The 15,897-nt window shown below is 37.6% G+C and overlaps 1 protein-coding gene across 2 annotated transcripts; it reads right to left on the bottom strand.

The window, feature by feature from the left end:
- Positions 1–318: 318 nt before the first annotated feature.
- LOC123508261 (protein zer-1 homolog) lies at positions 319–10,668 on the bottom strand. Of its 2 annotated transcripts, none has more exons than XM_045261832.1 (13): positions 10,519–10,668; positions 6,221–7,059; positions 5,883–6,048; positions 5,318–5,458; positions 4,858–5,060; positions 4,215–4,386; positions 3,913–4,077; positions 3,606–3,767; positions 3,325–3,474; positions 2,654–2,808; positions 1,320–1,417; positions 981–1,114; positions 319–789 (listed from the first exon to the last, which is right to left on the bottom strand). In XM_045261832.1, the coding sequence occupies exons 2-13, from the start codon at positions 7,000–7,002 to the stop codon at positions 745–747; spliced, it is 2,373 nt and encodes a 790-aa protein (XP_045117767.1). In that variant the 5' UTR covers positions 7,003–7,059; positions 10,519–10,668; the 3' UTR covers positions 319–744. The 2 variants fall into 2 exon arrangements, with proteins under 2 accessions (XP_045117767.1, XP_045117768.1); XM_045261833.1 differs by having other exon boundaries at positions 10,414–10,530.
- Positions 10,669–15,897: the final 5,229 nt, after the last annotated feature.

Raw genomic sequence — 15,897 nt, 5'->3', positions numbered from 1 at the left:
ACTGTGTGTGTGTGTGTGTGTGTGTGTGTGTGTGTGTGTGTGTAAAGAAAAGCATCAACTTTATGAATGTCAAAAAGTCATAATATTCAACTGTTCACTAATCACGTCCTATTTCCTACTGACAAAAAGTTTACATGACAGGCCCTAAGGAATATCAGTGGTAATCTATGATCCTTCCTGAGCAGCAAGCAGTGGTAATGCTGCATAGGGACAAGGATGACTGTATGTAACACTCAGTTGGGCTTAACATGATAGGACTAGCCACACATCACTGTACAGTGAATATAATTCTATATTCAATATAAAAGATACCAAGAATGCATAAGGAGTATTTATTGAGAGCTGCATTGAAAACTGATAGATAATCAAAGTGTTGCTATAAGCTAAATTGAGAAATCAATGCATGCCAAGAGTCAAACATTATCCAGAGGTACCGGCAGGTAAGAAAATAACATGAATGTCAGTCTCAGAAGCTCAAAGCAGTAAACTTTAAAGTAATGTATGTATTAAACAGTTGTTTTACAAGACTCTGTAACTTGACAGAGAATCTTACAAACAAACCTCCATATAACTACTTTCCTCACAGTGAATTTCTAAGAAACAGTTCTGCTTCATTTGATTAGCTCTGCCGAGAACATTAATAACCAGCCACTGTCAACAGAGGAGACAACAAATATCACACTAAAACATCATTCCAGAAACTTCAAGAATGACTCCAAAACTGACTTGATCTTATATTTTGTTTTAAGTGTTTGAATCCAGATCCATGCGCTCCAAAGATCCATCCTCCTGAAATAAAAAGACCAGGCTTGTAATTATAACATTATATTTATGAATTCAGATAGCCACACTATAACTTACATAAGGTCTAATTTTAAACCAGCTAACAATAACCATAGTAGTACATGTACTTCACATTTCTGCTTATTTTGTACACACCTGACACGTCAGCCTCCGTCTGGTGGATGCTTGACACTCACCTTGTAGTGTTGACACTGAACGATGACAATCCTTGCCAGGATCTTGATGCGGGAGTAGGGAGCTGGGGAGGCTAGAAGGGCTTGTAGTAACTGTATTCCTCCCTCTTCCTCCACCAGTGAGCAATACTTATCAGCTAATGAAATTAAAGATAACATAAATTGACAATTCATTATTTTGAATGAATGCAACTTTCCGAGTCTTGGCCAATGGTGGCATTACTGACAACAGGCTGACTATTTGAGGTTATGAAGCACAACAAAATCATATAGCACATAAAGAAGTAAAATTTAATACAAATTAACAATAATACCATTTTTAATAAGAGGAAAAAGACTCACGATAAACTCTAGTTAGATTGGCCAGTGCCCACGCAGCCCAGTGTTGACATTGTGGAGTGTGGTAAACCTCCAGTAGTCTTAAGATGGGCTCAAATGATCTACAAAAAAACAAAGTATGATTGTGAATACAAAGGCAATATGATGAACAATTATAGACAGTACACATATATCAACCATATCTTTAACTATGTTCATACAAGCTTACTATCTCTATCTATTGTTTAATTTTAATGAAGTGCAAAGAATATGGTCAAAGGCAAATATAGGCTGTGGTCATTCCTTTAAAAAGTTTCATGTGACAGGCAGGGTTGTTTTAATTTAAATAAAATAATTTAAATTAAGTTATTTAAATACATAAAAATCTGAGTTAAAAAATCATTATTTAAATCAAAATGAAATACCCTGTATTAGAAAAATATAATCTACATGTACAGGACAAGCATCAACTCTGCTTTTCCTGACCAGTCCTGCACTGGTCCTGTAGCAAGTCAGGAACAAGTGAACCATTTCCTTCTTTTACATGACAAATATTCAAAAGCTTATAAAAGGAAAGTAAAGTCTTTATATTCTTTTTAAGTGAACAAGAAAATTATTAAGTATAATTTCTTATTAATATGAATCCAAATCAGACAACATACAAACAGACAAATTGGCAACTTTCATCAGTGTTTAATAGACAGGGATGGAACCTCCACCATACTATACCAAGGACTGCTGGCCTGTGGCCTCTTCACTGTTCACATTCAAATTATATTACTTTGTCTTATGGTAGACTATTTGTGATTTATAATTTGATACACAATAATGTCAGATGGACACTGGAAAGAGTGACAGTGGGAGGAAAAGAGAATTCGCAAAGGCAAAAAATTTAAAGCAAAATGCAGAAAATGCAAACAAGAAATTTGAGGGCTAATAACAAGAATGAAGAGACATGTAGAGGCTTTGTAGATAAGATAAGATAGGAATAAGATCATTAATCTTACTTATGATTTTCAAGGGAAAAACTCATCTTGGATAATGCATAACACTAAGCTATGATTTCATTTAACATTGGTGGCAAGAAAAAGTTTAAAGCAAACAAAATCATTTAAAGCAAAAAAATATTTAAATCAAATAAATCTGATTTTAAATCACATAAATTGATTTTATTTTTGTTAAAAATCATGATTTTTTTTCCAACCCTGACTGACAGGTATCAGAACAGATTATTGTTACTTAAAATAAAGAAAATAGTGAAAATAGAATTATATGGAGGAGGCTAAATTTGCGTGAACTAAAACCATGTTTAAGTCAGATGAAAAACATTCCCAAAGTATTTCAAAATGTCACTTCACCTGTAATTAATGTTGCGCTTTGAGGCCAAGTCCCAGCGCTCAATTGCTGCCACCATCCTCTCCAGCACTTCAGCCCTGGTGGGTCGGTCAATGGTCCAAGCCTCAGGCCCACCACTGGCAATGTGGGACAGTACCCCTGCAGCATTGTAGCTCACCTGTTTCCAAAGAAATCATTGCAACTGATGACTTAATACACCATAATTCTCTCTGCATAAGAAACTACCTTAGGATGCAGCCTCTCATCCTCTAAGTAATACTCCACACTTCATATTTCTTTACTTAAAATGCCAGTTCTTTTCTACCCATCATGCTTTCTAAAGAAATCTGAATGGTATAATTTTGAAATAACTATGCCTGAATCATATTGTGGTCTTTTGATTAACTCTCAAAGAAACCTAACAAAAACTTTCAAACACAAAGGCCAAAACACAATACAGTCTTCACTTTCTTTAGAGCACATATCTCATTCTGAATTTCTCATTACAATACTCATTAAATCTAAATTAATAATGAAAATGTAAGAAAAATGCAGTTATCATATAGAAAATATTCAAAATATATGACTTGTCAGTGCAGGGAAAAAATGTCATGTAATAATTGACTGACATCTAAATGTAAGCCAGGCAGACTTTCACCTTTAAAAATAAAAAGTACCAAGACCTGAGACTGACCTCAATACCATCTGAATTGGAATCCAGAAGATCAGCAAAGGTGGTGAGGAGCTCAGGAGTCATGAGGCGATGTCTCAGGTCCTTCACTTCTGCCACATTGCCTAACAATCCCATCATGTTTCGCAGCAATTCAGGTTTATCCGGAAATGCCTGATGGTGAGAATGGTATAGATAACATAAATTAAAGTATCCAAAGAAGTAAAATGGTAAAACAGCAATATTACTGTTGAATTTATTGACAGAAGTAAGAATAAGGTATGTATTGGATTATAAAAACTTGCCTTGAGGCATTTCTGGAAGTAGGTCATCCCTTCACCATTTAGAAAACGAAGACAGTTGATGGGCGTCTCATCGGTGACATTCCACATTGCTGACCAGGCAATCTCCAGCATGTCATCATGCATATCATCCTGCAGCCTGTCACTGATCAGCTTCAGCATTGTCTGCAAACAATATACATGTTGTTACTGCAGACTCACAGAACCTTACTCAATAACAGCTTAAAAATGATGACATTCAACAAACTAGTAGCAGTAATGATAAAAAAAAAAAAGAAACACCATCTGAATTAGATATGAAATTCCTAACCTCTATTGCTCCTAGATCTCCAACAAGTTCTTTCTGTTCCCCATCCACCTGACAGGCAAGGGAGTTAAGGAGATAAATGGCAATCCTTCGTACAAAATCATCACCATTATCTCGGCCTTTGATCAGGCGTAGCAAAAGCTGGACAAGACGTCGATATTCAAACAGCTGGACAAAGGAGAGATCATCAGTTAAGGAAAACATGACTTGAGAGGAACATAAATGAAAAACACACACATCAGAATAGCACATGTAGTTTCACACATTTATGAATACTCAGTTAAAGAACTGGGAATAACACTTGCCACATCTTGAGGTATCCTGAACTGGCAGAGAGTGAGACATCCATTTCGCATCATGGTAGAGTCATCTAGATGAGTCTCCATTGCATCCAACAATACCCCAATTATCTTCTGTCTGGTTCTCACACTCAAACTGTTTTTGTCTTCAGTCTTAGCAATATAGAACAGTGATGCACTGCTCAAAAATAAAAGTTTTGTTGGTATCATTATGCCATACTTCAGTTTCAGCTAAACTAAAAACTTAAGATTTGCATTTATGCAAATATCAATTGAAAAATGAATGAGAACTTGAAAATGTGCATGGATGCATAATGCCACAATGACAATTCAATCTGTTTATCAATAGAGGCATGGTTGGTACAATAAGAAAAAGAACTTAAAATATAAACACTGAAACAATATAATTTTTATTTTGGTATTTGTAAGAGAGAGATTTATAAGCAATGATGAGGTACTTAGAAAAAAGAGCATTTTTCTGCCATGGCTACTTCCTTTAAGAGAATCACCAAAGACACTTTTCAATCAAATCAGTGTATATTGCAAGCACCCACTTTACAGTAATACCTGACAGAAAACCTGCACATTTTCTGACTTTTGAATGATAAACTCATACTGCACTGAAAAGAGACCACCATTGTTCACTAACCTTCCAGATATCTGAATGTGTTTCTCCCGCCGGTGCCTGAGCATGGCCAGCAGGATGAGGTTGAGGGCTCGCTTTTGGTCATGACATGTCTCAAACCGAAAGATGTGGAACAATTCATTTAGAGCTTTGACGAGTACATCAGGTCGATCTAAATATGCTTCCATGGCAGCCAGTATCTGCTCCTCATTGGCATCACCAGTGATCTAGTTAAACAGACAGTTCAGGTCATACCCATCCATGATATTTTCAATATTTACTTTCTAGAGAAAGAAAAGCTCTTACATCAAGAAAATTATACAAAAGTAATTACTTAATGCACACTTGCAGGTGCAGAATTTCATAAACAAGAGAAATCTTCTCTGACATTGCAACACAATACAGTGTAAATAAAAAGAAAATTAAGAGACAGGCATCAGTTTTTCCATAGCCATCACTGCTAACAACCAGGAAAAAGACTTACCACCCTGGCAGGGATGTGGTTTCTGTGACAAGCATCATGAAGTGTGTTGTAAAGACCCAAGAACTCCAGTGGGTTGTTGATGCGACACCGCAAGCCAGGAATATCACATAGGTCTGCCTCTACATCTCTCTGATGCTCTTTCTGAAAGATACAAATTTGTCTTGTAGTGTGAGACTCTCTTCACAAATTCTTTTTCATTTCATTATCAACATTCATTCCATTCTCACATGCATTAAAATGTTATATTTTGTATACAAGAAAAAAGCTTATTAAGTATTTTTTCCCTCCCAGTTTTAAACTATATTAAGATCAAACAAAAGGTGAATACTGATAATGCAAATAACTCCAAAAATATGAACAACAATATTGCAGCCATAAGCAAATCTTTTAAACCTTCATGTAGCCGAAACAGTCTTACATAAATAGCTATTTTTTCCTTACATAAAATAGAGTAAATTATATTTCTATTTTTTACAGGTAAAAAAAAAATATATAGAATCTTTGTAAATGTTACACTATTACACTCTTTAGTGATCTACAACAAACACAAAGAAAGAAGATTTACATCATCTGAATCTCTGTATTCATCAAAAGTGCCATCCCCTGACAAATTTGTGCCAGAAATATCCAAGCTTGTAAGATTTGGCAAACTTGACACCAGATTAGCCAGTGTTGTGTCAGGGCATTCAAACATGCCATATGTTTGGTTGGCTTGAGACACATCCAAAAATCTGAGGAAAGGAAGAAAATTATGACACGTAACAAATAAGTAAGATATTATGCGTAAGATATCCATCATGAATGACTTTATAATTGTTACCAATAATTGTATATATAACAATGTACATTTTATTAGCCTAAATAAGTCAATCATTATATGTAACTAAAACATTTAATACTGACTTCAATGTTTTGATTTCAGAAAGAACCGGGATTGTGTCTTGTATCCTCTGTGCGCAGTGGAGATTTATGGAGACTAGATTCTTCATGGGGAGGAGATATTTGATGTCATGAAGGAAGAAGCAGCCAGACAGGTCAAGGTGAGTGAGCTTTGTGAGTGGCTGCAAGAGCATAACAAAGTACCCATCATCCTTGGGTTGTATCAGCTCCCGCACCACAAGTTTCCTTAAGTTTGGGGTTCGCAGGATGTACTCTCTTTTTCTCAACTCACTCACTGGGCTGCCATCTTTACCAGTGCTTGGCTCAAGCTGTGCTCCAGCTGACACTGAACTCGGTAGAATGTCTTTAGTTTTTCCAATCACTAAAGTCAGAAGACTGTCACCATATTTGTTTATATTATTTAATGTTCGTTCTGAGAGTTTACTACAATTACTAATATCAAGTTCGATTAAATTATGAGAGAGAAGAACACCTAGCCCATCATCAGACACAGAAGAGTTTCTCAAAGTTACTCTCTTTAATCTTGTATTAGCCAAGTCTCTAAATATATTAATAAACCTATCATCAAGTGCTTCTGTATTTATGTCTTGCCACAGACTTATCAGCCTCTCACACAGTTCTGTTGGGAGGGCTGTGCCTGGCCGAAGGAACCACAGCCCACTGAGTTGGTGTAGTACACAGAAGGTCTCCGGATGAGCGATGACATATTTTCCACAGATGTCTAAGAGAGGCTCTGGCGAGTTGTCCTCCCAAGGACAGTTAATGCTTATGCTTCCCAGACTCATCCTTGTGTCCTTCCTGTCTCTTGGTTTCTTCTGTTAGTACGACATCCTCTCAGGCCTCTGAAGCATAAAAATGTATTGTGGTCAATAGAAGGGGAAAGATATATGTACACACTTTTGTATGGAGAAGAGTAAGATAAAAATTTATATATGATATATTACTGAACCTGTGACATGCAATTAAAGAATGGAGGAGATAAAAGTTTGTTTTTTAAGTGTGGCCAAGAGAAATAAACACACACACACACACACACAGAGAGAGAGAGAGAGAGAGAGAGAGAGAGAGAGAGAGAGAGAGAGAGAGAGAGAGAGAGAGAGAGAGAGAGAGAGAGAGAGAGAGAGAGAGAGAGAGCTCAATGTACTTGTCATCCCATTCAGTATCAGATAGATGCTATGTAGGTATTATCATTTTCAATACCATCAAGTGTCAGATACATATATCTTACATATATATTTGACATACAGTGGTACCTTGCAATATGAGCTGCCTGAGATACTAGTTTTTTGAGATACAAGCTACGATTTGGTAATTTTTTTATTTTGAGATACGAGTCATGATTGAGGATGTTGCCACCAGTCAGCGGCTCGGCACATCGGTAGCCTCAGCTGAGCTAGTATCTACGTGTTTTCCATGGATATCATGCACTGTGATTGATCTTCTATCATTTTCGCATTAATTACAGACCTTTTTTATTGTCTGAAGAAAGTGCAGTTTTAATTTATGTTTAATGTTTATGTGTAAATGGTGCCTGCAGCCTTTCCACTCTCCCTCCCTCCTCCTCTACGATTACCACCATTAGCCAAAGATATGTCTCCAAGGTAAAAACACTAAATAAACTTTTGCTATTATTTCATATATTTTCATGCACTGATAAAGTATGCATGTGTACGTAACTGAAAAGGCAAAAAAAAATTTTCCTATTTCTGCCTACCTCTTTCACTAAAGCATGTCACGGAGGGGGGGTGAGGGCAAATGTAAACAAACCTCTACGCCGGCTATGGTGGTGCAGGCTCTATTCTATTCTATTCTATTCTCTCTCTCTCTCTCTCTCTCTCTCTTTCTCTCCTACTTAAAACTTCATTTATTCAATGAATAATGTTTACAGAATCGTCATCGAGCTCTTCTGTGATTTAATTAGAGCACCCAGTCTTCAGTGGGTGGCTATATTTGTACCCTCCACCTCATCGACAGTTCCAAGTGACGGTTGGGAATGCAGTATGGTAACGTCCCGTGGAATGCACCCTTCAAGATTAATATACTTTATAAGAGTAGTTTATCTTTTATATTATCTTTTGTTATGTTTTATTATGTTTCTGTGAAATAATTATTATTTATCAATAACTTTTTCTTACCTGAAAGCACATAAAAGAAAAAGAGGTGCTCTTTTTGGAGAAGCTGGAATGGATTAATGGCATTTCAATAGGGAAAACTGTTTTGAGATACGAGCTCCGTCACGGAACAAATTAAACTCGTATCTCAAGGTACCACTATTACTTTTTCTCATCACTGTAGTGTGTCGAGGGTAATTTCTGTGGTAGTGCCCTAGTAAACTTATTTTTGGGAATACTGATCACCCAATATGTTTAATTTATTGCCATAACTGGCAAGCCTGGCAGACATTCTTGAAGAGCACTTATAATCATATGTGGCCAAAAACAAAGCAAATATTATCTGCAAGTATGGGTAAAAAGCACAAATAATGTTTGTAAATAGATTTGCAATGACAATACATAAAAAAATTATATTGTTTGCATTGATGCTAAAAACATAACAAGAACTCAACAATCATGAACTATAATTGTGTGAATGAACATTCTTGTGGGCAACTATGCATTGAATTGAACAATCAAAAGCTCAAAGAAAGTTACTCTAACAAAATATATATACCTATATGTATATATATATATATATATATATATATATATATATATATATATATATATATATATATATATATATATATATCCAGACCTTCAAGCTCCTGCATGGCTACAAGGACGTCCCCTTCACCAAATTCTTTCAGCTCAGTACCAGCCAACTGAGGGGCCACTCTTACAAGCTGGGCAAACCAGACCACTGGCGTACCACCATGAAAGGGAAGTGGCTTGCCCTTAGAGCTATAGACCCCTGGAACAAGCTCCCAGACAGTGTGGTAACTGCCCGGTCAACAGCCACTTTTAAAGCACGGTATGATAGACACTTGGGTTTCGGGCATGAGGCTGACAGGTCTTAGAGGTGGGGATCACTATAAGAAGCTACTTCTTATTTCCCCACTATCCATTCATAGGTAAGCATATACATATATATACATTATATATATACATTATATTTATATATATATATATATATATATATATATATATATTATATCATATTATATATATATATATATATATATATATATATAGAGAGAGAGAGAGAGAGAGAGAGAGAGAGAGAGAGAGAGAGAGAGAGAGAGAGAGAGAGAGAGAGAGAGAGAGAAATGAGTAAAATACAAAATACCAAAACACTGTATAAGTTAAGAACAGACAACAAAACTCAGTATGAAATGGTGCAAGACTTTGGAGACCTAGGGTTATGCTGAGAAGCTGCAAGAGATCCCTTTTAAATTGCAAGTATATATGGAGATTTTTTAGCTTATAATAAATATATGGAGATTTTTTTTTTTAGCTTATAATAATGACAGTCAACATTATCATGAAAAGAACATGGTAGTGATGATTTCTTGGTATACCCCTCATATCTTATGACAATTATTCACAGTATTGTAAAATATGTTAACATTCAGTTTGACAGCTAAATCTTTAAAGTAGAAATTTTCTCATTTTCTTATTCATTTTTGTCTTATGTTGATGACAGTATTCACTCACTGTAAATAGTCATAAAAGACAAGTAATAGTTACAAGGGAGTTTGATAATCTTTTTTAAGACTGAATTTGTAGTTTATTAGTGACAGATTATGTAAAAAAGTAAATAAATAAATAATGATAAAAGAAGCCTAAGGACCAATACGTGATAAACATTAGTTATCATCTAAGTTTGACTTATGACAAAACAAACAAAAAAAAAATATCTGTTAAGCAATGATCTGATTTGCCGGCTAAAAACAAGATTATATTATAAGATTTTGTACAGGACCAGAGCATTTCCAAAAAAATTTTGCTAACGCGAAGTTTCCAAACAACACAATTTTACAATAAAAATAACTGGTAGAATTCAGCGCAGTGTTTTCATGTTGCACAATTCTCTATCGGAACAAAAGCTGTGTTATTTGGAAATTGTTTTCTGCGTGGCTAAGAAGTAGTCACCCACCGAAAAACATCGTGCAAATTTTACAAGACTACGGATACAGTTTAGCTTGACCCTGTGTTGTGCCCCGCCCCCCTTGCCTTCTTCACCAGAGTTAATGTCACCTTGAGTGGTACAAGCCGCCACCACCTTCACCTGGCGTCTGTGACCCAGGTCTCTGTCCCCAGGTCAGGCCAGGAACACACACACCGGAGCCACTCACACCCTACCTTGTTTACACTGGAGGTGCTGGAGGCCATCTGGAGGCGGGATCCAACCTCACACCGACCCCGGGAAGAAGATCGAGGACCGCCCGATCCTCCTCCAAGCCCTTTCAACACCCCTCAATGGAGGTTTTAAAGTTATTCACTCAAGTTCTCTGGCGAACTCGAAATCTAAACTTTACCATCCCGTGCGTGCATCGAGGGTCGTGCAAGTAACTGTTCCACCAAACTGCGTCCTGTTCAATACATTTTTGTAACAAATACTTAGGTAAAGCAAATGGCGCAGTTTAGGGATGATACTTTGTTGTTATTCATTCCATTTTATTAATTTGTGTTTGTATGATAGTGAATTTAACGAGTTGTTTCCAGTTTGTAGTTCACAAATACGTGGCATTATTGAATTCGCAAATATATGTCATTATTGAATATTCCCTATAAGGAAAAATTATATTTTGCATCAGTGCTTTAGCCTGCATTTTCTATTTCAAGACAGACTGTTACCCATTGACATAGCTCCGCTGTTCGTGAGGTTTCATTGACAACCCAGCCTGTTAGCAGATGTAACTCGAATATCTCACTTAGTCGCGATCCTACATTCTTCTATCTTACTCCTGTAGAAATTATGTAAGGCGTCCTTTTTTTTACAGTTCTGGACAAATGGTTATATATATATATATATATATATATATATATATATATATATATATATATATATATATATATATATATATATATATATATGTGTGTGTGTGTGTGTGTGTGTGTGTGTGTGTGTGTGTGTGTGTGTGTATATATATATATATATATATATATATATATATATATATATATATATATATATATATATATATATATATATATATATATATATATATATATATATATATATATATATATATATATATATATATATAAGCAGTTTCTGACACATTCAGTTTTTTTTTTTTTCATTACACAAACTATTTTCTTTGAGTACAAGAAAATAATCGACCTGCGTCTTGAGTAGCTAAATGTCTTATCACTGAAACAGAAAAACAATTGTCAGTAGCACTTGAGAAGACACGAAGTGAAAATGATATATAGCTTGTATTTTTTTGCGTGGTCAAGAGAATAATAATTTTTCACCCATAATATTCTTACAAATGCTTATAAAGATTTCATACATTGATCGTATCAAAGTGAAAAGATTAAGTGTGTGTGTGTGTGTGTGTGTGTGTGTGTGTGTGTGTGTGTGTGTGTGTGTAGGAGAGATGGATGCCAGCCAAAACCAACAAAAAAAAAAAAAGGCTCACTTGAGTCCTGATTCCCTAAAAGAAAAGTAAAGTGTTAGCCAAAATTAAGGAGTAAATATCTTGATACATCCCTCAAGTCGTTGGAAGACGGAAATACAGAAACAGGCAAGGAGTTTACTAGAGAAAGATATGAATGATTAAGAGTACTGTTAACTCTTGCATTAGCGAGTTGGACAGAATAAGAATGAGAGAAAGAAGAAGGCCTTGTGCAACGAGGCCGCAGGAGGACGGGAGGCATGCAGTTAGCAAGACCAGTGGAACAGTTAGCACGAAAACAGCGATAAAAGATAGAAAGAGATGCAACATTACGGCTGTGAGAAATTAAGAGGCTGAAGACAGTCAGTCAGAGAAGGGGAGTTGATGAGACGAAAAGCTTTTGAGTCCACCCTATCTAGTAAAACTGTGTGAGTGGAACCCCCCCAAACATGCGAAGGGGACTCCAAACAGGGACGGATAATGCCCTTGTACAGAGTTAGCAGTTGGAGGGGCGAGAAAAACTGGCGGATACGCCTTAGAGCGCCTAACTTCATAGAAGCTGTTTTAGCAAGAGATGAGATGTGAAGTTTCCAGTTAAGATTATGAGTAAAGGACAGACCGAGGATATTCTCAGTGTGGAAGAGGGAGACAGTTGAGTGTTATTGAAAAAGAGTGGATAGTTCTCTACTGGAAGTTTGTGTCGGGAGGATTTAGGCGTTTTCAGTAACACTTTGTGGAAGGCGAACGGTCCAGAAGCGTTCGCCTATATAAGCGAACGCTTCTACTGAAAACGATAGTAACATTGCCAGACGAATCTCCCTCGTCGCTCGCCGGAATAACTATTCTACTCTTTAGTCGCAGGATCACGCCAAGCTGAGATAACTTCATTCCACTGTAATGTAAAGATATTATTATGGGAATGGGATAACTGAAGGCAAGGCTCAAATAAAATATTACACATTAATTTCTGCAGGGAATATTTTCTGACGGCCTTGGTACACACAGCAGAGGCTGGATGCACATGTCCAAATTATTTTTGTAGCACAGATCTGCGTCTACCTTGTTCAAAAGCATTTTGTCACAGACGTCACAGGTAAATTTGTTAAGTGCAAAAAAACTGTTGGTAATTCTTTATAAGAAGTCTGTCCCTCCCTTCCCCTCCATCCCCCACTCCCCCCAAACAAGCTTGGGGGCCTGTGGGGAATCGGGGGTTTTGGTGGCGAAAATAAGCGCAATATGGGCATGAAAAAAAAAAAAAAAAAACTACGGAAAATTTCCATAATATTTCAAGTTTTTCCAACCTAACCTAACCAAGCATAACCTAATCTAACCTAACATAACCTAACCTCTAATGTAACCTAACTGGACCGACCCCCTGCTAGGGCATTAACCTAACATAACATAACCTAATGTAACTTAGCCTCCCCTTAACCCCTCCGCTAGGGCATTAACCTAACTTAACATAACCTAACCTAATGTAACCTAATCGTGAGGACTGCGACTCCCATGAACCCCCACACTAAGACATTAACCTATCATAACCTAAGCTAACCTATAGGGGGGGGTGCACAGGTCCCCGTGAACCGCCCCATTAGGGCGTTAACCTAACGTACCATAACAAGCTAACAAGAACCTAAAAAATTATAACGTTATGCTTCTCGAGTGGCAGCGCGTGATTGGAGGGATCAACTCTATACATACCATGAAATCCTTATATGCCGCTACTCACAAATCCCTGTTTATACCCACAAATCTCTGTTATAAACAATTGAAAATAATTTCAGTGTTTACTCTTGACTGGTGCTGAGGTCGCTGGACTTAAAAAAATTCCTATATCGCCGAACTCTCAAGTGCTATTACGGCCAAACTAAACGCGTGCGCCTCAATTATTTTTATGTTTACGGCGAGGTTACCAAGCCTTCTACATATGAGTTTCGTGTTTGTACGTGACACGGACCTTTTATAAAGATTAACCAAATTGTTTTATAATACGTGAGCGCCTATGGCGGTATTGAGACCAAATAATAGCCTTTAAGATCCTGGGTATCACTTCCCCTGTCACATTTTCCTACTTTTTAAGGTATTAAAGGTAATATACCCAGTATCCATTAATACAAAATATGCCAGATAAGGCGTTACACCACTAGTGACTGCTTGTCATTCAGTAGTTACATTGGCCAAGACATTTTTGCTGTGCATTCCCTCAAGTTGTTGCACTGGTCAAAGAGGTCATGATGTTGTGTGTTCGTTCGCCCAAAGTTTTCAGAGCACCACCATTGAAAAAAATATACCCAAATTTTCCGCAATATTGTTATAACTATATGTCATTATTGCCTTGCGTGATTCCGGGCAGAAATATTATGTGCGTGAGATTCAGGGGATGTAAGGCTCAAGTACCTTTTGTGGGCAACCACTCTGTCATGTATAACACGAGAACAGGCTGTGTTAAGCCAAGGCTTAAAAGTTTAGTTTGAGAGAAAGAATGAGGAATGTACGCCTCCATACCAGACACTATCACCTCTGTTATGCGTTCAGCACACAGAGATGGGTCTCTGACACGGAAACGGTAATCATTCCAGGGTAAATCAGCATAATACCTCCTCAGGTCCCCCTAGCTGGCAGAGGCAAAACGCCACAGGCACCTCCGCTTTGGGGGATCCTGAGGAGGGATTGGAGAAATAGGACAAGAAACAGAAATGAGATTGTGATCGGAGGAGCCCAACGGAGATGATAGGGTAACAACATAAACAGAAGGATTAGAGGCAAGGAAGAGATCAAGAATGTTGTGCGTGTCTCCAGGACGGTCAGGAATACGAGTAGGGTGTTGCACCAGTTGCTCTAGGTCATGGAGGATAGCAAAGTTGATGGCTAGTTCATCAGGATGGTCAGTGAAGGGAGAGGAAAGCCAAAGCTGGTGGTGAAAATTTACATCTCCAAGAATGGAAATCTCCGCGAAAGGGTAGAGGGACAGAATGTGCTCCACTTTGGAAGGTAAATAGTCAAAGAATTTACTATAGTCAGAAGAATTAGGGGAGATATGGACAGCATAGATAAATTTAGTTAGAGTGACTTGAGTCGAAGCCAGATGGTGGAAAACTCGTACAGGCGGTGTCACACTAGCACTTTTTTCGTCTACTTTTTCCGTCGTTTTTCAGAAAATCGACAATATTTTGGCTGCGGCCTGTCACACACAAATGGTGTTTCGTCGTCACTTTCCGTCGGCACTTCCCGCCAACACAATGTAAACACAAACATGGAGGCCACGGTGCGGCAAAGATACGCTGCTCTGAACGTAATACTGTGTATTACGAAACTTAGACGAGCTAAACAAGCCAAAAAGCGTGCATAGATGCGTTCATGGTTAGTGGTAGCCTCACCCCCCTCCCCGCTTTCTCATCCCCCAAAAATTATCCTGGATCCGCCACTGATCGGGCCCATATATAGACCCTTTTATACACGAGTTTGAGCATTAATAATAAAGGAGTGTTACATTCACTTCCCGCCAACCAGTCGATACTTCCCAGCCGCAATGTGTGAACGTACTCCGGCTGGAAGGGCTTATTGAAAGCTTGTATCGGCTGACCGCAAATCGACACGTGTGAACTCGCTCTAAAGGCGTGTTTCCACGAAATGATTGATTGATTGATACATTTATTGTTGAATTAATAAATAATTACAACAAAGGAGGAGGATGGGTCTTGCCACCCACCCCCTGGGGCAAAGCCTTAAGGTTAAAGTATCACAAACATAACTCTGGACAGTATACACAACAAGAATACAAGTATTTCAATAAATAAATACACATATTGCACACCTTATTGCCTAAGACATCCTACAGTCTGGGAGCAAACTGAGGATATTCCCTGAGTATATCCCTGAGGGTGGCAGAGTCTAGGAGATGGTCAATGAGGCTGTACAAGTCATGCTGACCTTGTGGCCTAAATTTAGCAATGAGAGGACATTCCATGATATAGTGACGCAGAGTGTGTCCCCTTGGTGTAGCACACAGCACACACCAGGAGAAGCACTGACTTCCCAAAAGTATTTGTAGCCTAATCTGAGCCTCATTGCCACCCTGTCATGTGATGCAGTGTGTCTCCCGTAGGTGTAAGCACAG

Source organism: Portunus trituberculatus, chromosome 24 (assembly GCF_017591435.1).
Source record: "Portunus trituberculatus isolate SZX2019 chromosome 24, ASM1759143v1, whole genome shotgun sequence".
Classification (NCBI taxonomy): domain Eukaryota; kingdom Metazoa; phylum Arthropoda; class Malacostraca; order Decapoda; family Portunidae; genus Portunus; species Portunus trituberculatus.
Note: the sequence above shows the minus strand (reverse complement) of the source record. Positions and strands in the feature narration are given on the sequence as shown.

Bases quoted from the DNA above. Each gene is read 5' to 3' on its own strand.
- LOC123508261 (XM_045261832.1), bottom strand. From the start codon at position 7,002: ATGAGTCTGGGAAGCATAAGCATTAACTGTCCTTGGGAGGACAACTCG. The intron at 6,049-6,220 runs GTCAGTATTAAA...TCCTTTCCTCAG, and splicing joins TCTGAAATCAAAACATTGAA to ATTTTTGGATGTGTCTCAAG. The intron at 4,387-4,857 runs GTTAGTGAACAA...ATTTTTGAGCAG, and splicing joins CACATTCAGATATCTGGAAG to TGCATCACTGTTCTATATTG.